Here is a 5,129-nt window from a genome sequence, read left to right as displayed (position 1 = left end):
AATTAGATTTAGACGCTTTATCGCGACGAATTCGTTGTACGAAAATTGACACGTATGTGTGACTGCGTGTATCATAGGCTGCGTGAGATATTGCTGTGTAGTATAAAAAGACATGTCCGATGTGCGGCGCGCGGCGCGACATCTAGTGATTTTTCGGAGTTCGAGCTTTGCTTTAGGATCCCCTAATACATCAAATTGCCAGATTTTTTACTAATAAATTACATTATTATATAATTTTAATAAATTGATTTTTTATTGTGACTTACATGAAATAGATATAAGTAGAGCACATTGAGATGTTGACAATTCTAAAGTTCTACCTCAAATGAAAGTTATCACGCAAACATTAAACCGACACATACAATGTACACTGAAAGGATGAAATGTGTCATTAATTAAAATCAATAAAAGTTAAAATGCAGTAAATAATATACTTTTAGATAAGAGGTTAAGTAAAATAAATAAAGCTAACAATTTATATGAATTTTCAAACATGATATGATAATTGTTGAAGCTATAAATTCTTGTATAATATAAATAGCTGAATGTATAGATAACGTTAAATAAGATTAAAATATAAGGGATTTAAAAGTTCAATGTCATTTTGTAAATTTAACCCATTCATTTGTTTTTTTTTGTTCATAACATTTCGGAAATCTATCTCTTTTTAAAGTTTGTCTCCTCGTCCAAGATCTTTTTGTTATCCCAATCGAAATCATGTGACTTTTCTAATTTGTGTTCTGTTATTACTGAGTGCTGAATTATATTCCATCTTATATGGTTCTTATGGTTCTTTTATTCTAATTTCTACGATTTTGCTCGTTTAATCCATATACGACGCATCACATTCTTTACATTTTATTTCATAGACCACGTTTGTGTGTGAAACCTAAGGAAGTTTATCTTTCAACCTTTAGACTGCCGGCATTTTTTCATTAAAATAGTGATTCTTTTTTCTCAAAAATTTTTCTATTAAATAACATACACATGGCGCAAAATTTCTGATTTGTGCAGAGTCACAAAAGTAGCTTTCCTAGCAAGGAACATACGATCAAATATAAAAAATATTTATTTGGTATTGCTGATTCCAATTCTGAGCATAGATTTATAAAATTTCGAGCCCTAAACACAATATTGACACATAGATGAATATAAACGTATAGTCGACTCAGAACTTTCCTTTAACATTATCCAGAGCTAACGACATGGACGTAGAAAATTTGTAATTCCTTTTTGACTTTTCTTTTTTGTTCGGTTTTTAAATTTATTTTTTGTATTGTTTTTTTACTTTTTTTGTTTTATAATTAAAAAAATTTTTTGTATATTTTTCAATGCTTAAATTTTTTATATAGTTTGGGCAACATGTATACAATTATGTTTAATACAATACTAGTATTAAAAATATAATAAAAAATGGTGGTATTTTAAACCACACTCAAAAGCCACAAAAGTGGCTTTCCCAGCAGTCTAAAGGTTAAAACTCTGATAAATTGTCTTAACTTGTTAAATCCTATGTAGGTCATACGAACAATGGGCTTGTTTTTAAGAAACTTATTTATTTTATCTGAAATTTTATTTAAGAAAGGAATGATGAAATATCTGGATTGTTGAACTTTCCGGTTATTATGGAAATCCATATTCAGCGAATTTTGATTTAATTGTTAGAATTTACTATGTAATCTTTTATTAGTATTATCAAAGATCATTTTTAACGAATATCCATTACTAAGTAAAATTTGTAGTATAGCTTTGTCAAAATTCTCTCTGGAACCTTAGGTGGAATAAATTAAGCACTCTGTCAACTAAGCTCAGTGTCACTCCTACTTTTTGACCGAGAGGATGGTGAGAGTGATAGTTTAAGTAACGTCGCGAACACATGGGTTTTGTGTATAAGTTGCAAATCAAAGAATTATTGTATTTGATTAGCGTAACATTCAGGAAATTTAAAGAACTACCATCTTATTCAAGAGTAAATTTCAATCTGGAATGATAGTCATTAAAAATTTTTCATTCGAGGTAGAACTTTAGAATTGTCAACATCTCAATGCGCTCCACTTATCAATTTCACGTAAGTCACAATAGAAAATCAGTTTATTCGAATTATATAATAATGTAATTTATTACTTAGTAAAGTTGACAGTTTGCTGTATTGATGCGTATAAAGGAGATTTATAAGACGGCGTAGCCAATAATACTTTTTATACACGTTCAATTCTATACACGTTCGCAAAATCACTACACTCATATGCTTTATAAGAACATAACATATGCTTTACAAGATTCATTTACATACGCTGATAAGATTAATAGCATGTATTTTCTATTTTATTTCTTATTTTTTATATTGCACTAAAGAGGATCTAAAAACAGAGATCGCTAAACATTTACTGTTGCTAATTTTATAAAATAATAAAAACTTTTTACACATTAAGAATCTGTGTTGACTTGAAAAAAGGCATTCACCAGATTATACAGATTTCAAGCTATAAAATTTTTTAAACGTCTCGATACAATGATTTTTTATAAAGTTCTTCTATCTTGAGATTTTTGCAGGGTGATCCTCTAATTTTATTGAGTAGTGTATTTATACATATATATCTTTTTTTAACAAAACATGATTGATTCTATACAATTTCACTAGTTTGTTGCTACTTCGTAAAAATTGTTACGTTTGCCTAAGGCCTAAGATAAAATAATGATTTTTAGTATTCTGATATAATTAAACGATATTTGAAATTTTAATCATCTAGTACTGAACAAATCTACATTATATTATTTATATTATTTTTTTATCTTATAAATTTTATAATTTATTACAATATCTATTATACATGTTTCCGAATGTATTGTATCTTCCTTTTTCTCTTTTTTTATCTCTCTTGGTCCTATTAACTAACTGAAAATATTTAAGTTTTAATATATTTAAAACTAAAGAGAGAGAAAAGTTTTTTTTAACATTAAATTTCTCATGCTTGTCTGTTTATGTATCAATATCACGTCTCTTTCGTTGAATGACTGCTCCCCCTTTACATCGTGTTTTTGTTTTATATTTCATAAGCATATATCCAACAATCAATATCTATCTATGTTGTAGGCGTCCCGTACCTAATATTCCCCCCCGAATTCCTGACAGACCATATTCTGGCCGACTAAACTGAGCCAGTCCGACACAGCAGTGGCATACAAGACAGCAGCTTGTGCTACACAAGATGCAACAGTCCGAGACAGCATCAGGAAAAGTCTCGTCCCGAATGACGGACAATGGCAAATCGGATGTACCGCAAGGCAAGGTTGACTGAAGAAAATCCTCAGTTACGCGATGAGAACACAAAGATCTCTTAAAGCGAGCGTTCTATATTCTGATCTCAGCGGCCTTGATGTCGAAGATTGTAGACATTTGCTGACAGTGACAGGAATCACGAGGAGTAATTAGAAAGGCAAGAAGGAACCATTTGTGCAGAGAGAAGAAGGAATAAGGCTGTGTTATGCGAATACTAGAGAAGAAAGAGGAACCAACAGACGAAGATCAGACGCAAAAAAATTGCTTGTTCTCGATGGTTGAAACAGTCAGTTAGACTCCATCAGTCACTTCTTCAACCGTTTCTTTCTCTGGTGTATACTTCGTCTTCTATCTTTATTTATGACTTATGTACAGCTAGACTCGCATTAGATTATGATGTAGTTCTAAGTATTAACACTGCGCTCGACACGCATCAGGTGTATTTTTAAAAGGATGATTTCGTGCGAAACGACAAATAGAGATCTTACAAGAAAGACGATTCAGATTCAGCACTTCTCGTTTTTGTTCAATTTAAAAAGCCATTTAAAATCGCAATTATCAGTATTATGAACAAGTTAAGACTACTAACAAGTTTTCTCTCAAGAGTACGAGTTTTAGTCTTTCGAGAAATGTCGAAGTCGCAGTATTGTCGTATAATTTAATTTCGATTAATGATTTGTAACCGTGAAATTGCAAATGAATAATTTAAAAACTTTACCGGTTACCTTAAATACTCCTTTCTACTACTCTCCTGCCTTTATGCGATATTTGAGATACATCGTATCCTTCTTGTCGTGAGTTCCGCAATGGAAGTATTGTAGAAGTGATTTTTTTTTTCACATACAAGACGAGTATGAACAACTCAGTTACCTCAATTATAAAAGAATTAATTAAAACAGAAAGACTAAGTCACATTTCATAAGAAACGGGGAGCTTGCGATCAGACACGCTATCAGCATTCCAGAGAAATTTTGCAGTGAAAAATCACACGGAAATATAAATTATTGTGATCAATGCATTATTATCGTAATGAAACAGATCTGCTTGTCCGATCGTGCCAAAATAATCGTTTATTAGGTACAATAACGATGTTATCTTTAAGGATCTCTAGAAATTCTGCGATAAACAACGAAGCGTAAACAGTAGAGCCATTGTTCTGCAATGAGTGGTATGTAAAAGATACAAAAGATGAAGATAGTGATATTTATTTTGAGCAATCGTGTAGAATTTGTTTTTTATTGACGCATGCGCAATTATTTTTACGTATCTTTTTATAGTTATTTTTGCATCATAATGTTAATAACTGCGCGACGATGGCGGTATTGAAAAACGCATCACAATTATTCTGTAAATGAAGTCAAAATAACAAACTATAAATGAAGTAACGGAAATTGTACATATAGAATTTACAAATATAGTATTACACGTAAATGTGTTAGGAAGAAAGAGATTTTTGTATTATCAAACATTACTACGCTAACAGCCAGTCTTATAGTATGTGAACACTGACTGATGACGATCAATGTGTATAGGACATATAATGAATCAAATAAATGAATATTTAATACGAAACAATTCGTTTTATCATTGTGGGTAATGCTCCGTTTCTGCCATAAATTATATAATATATCTTATAAATGATATATCATTTATGCATACATTTTGTATACATTATATGTTTTGTAATTATTTTATTATATATTACTTTATATATTATAAAATAAGTGTTTCATGTGTAGTATTATATTTCATAACTTGTAATATACATGATTTTTTCTAGTATACGACTGATGTATAAAAGGGTAGATACACAACACTCCCATCTCCGATTTTCTTGTAATTTTGTAAT

General features: G+C 30.4%; 1 protein-coding gene across 11 annotated transcripts in view; it reads left to right on the top strand.

Moving 5' to 3' along the window:
* The window catches only part of shi (dynamin-1 shibire), a 100,730-nt gene extending 95,884 nt beyond the window's left edge, over positions 1-4,846 (top strand). For all 11 annotated transcript variants that reach the window (XM_018515720.1, XM_018515721.1, XM_018515715.1 and 8 more), the window contains one exon: positions 3,095-4,846. In XM_018515720.1, coding sequence (XP_018371222.1) covers positions 3,095-3,158 — 64 coding nt within the window. In that variant the 3' untranslated portion in view covers positions 3,159-4,846. The remainder of the gene's footprint in view (positions 1-3,094) is intronic.
* The last annotated feature ends 283 nt before the right edge of the window (positions 4,847-5,129 follow it).

The sequence above is a fragment of the Trachymyrmex cornetzi genome, unplaced genomic scaffold (genome assembly GCF_001594075.2).
Source record: "Trachymyrmex cornetzi isolate Tcor2-1 unplaced genomic scaffold, Tcor1.1 scaffold59, whole genome shotgun sequence".
Classification (NCBI taxonomy): domain Eukaryota; kingdom Metazoa; phylum Arthropoda; class Insecta; order Hymenoptera; family Formicidae; genus Trachymyrmex; species Trachymyrmex cornetzi.
The sequence above is the reverse complement of the archived record's forward strand: the minus strand, read 5'-3'. Positions and strand labels throughout refer to the sequence as shown.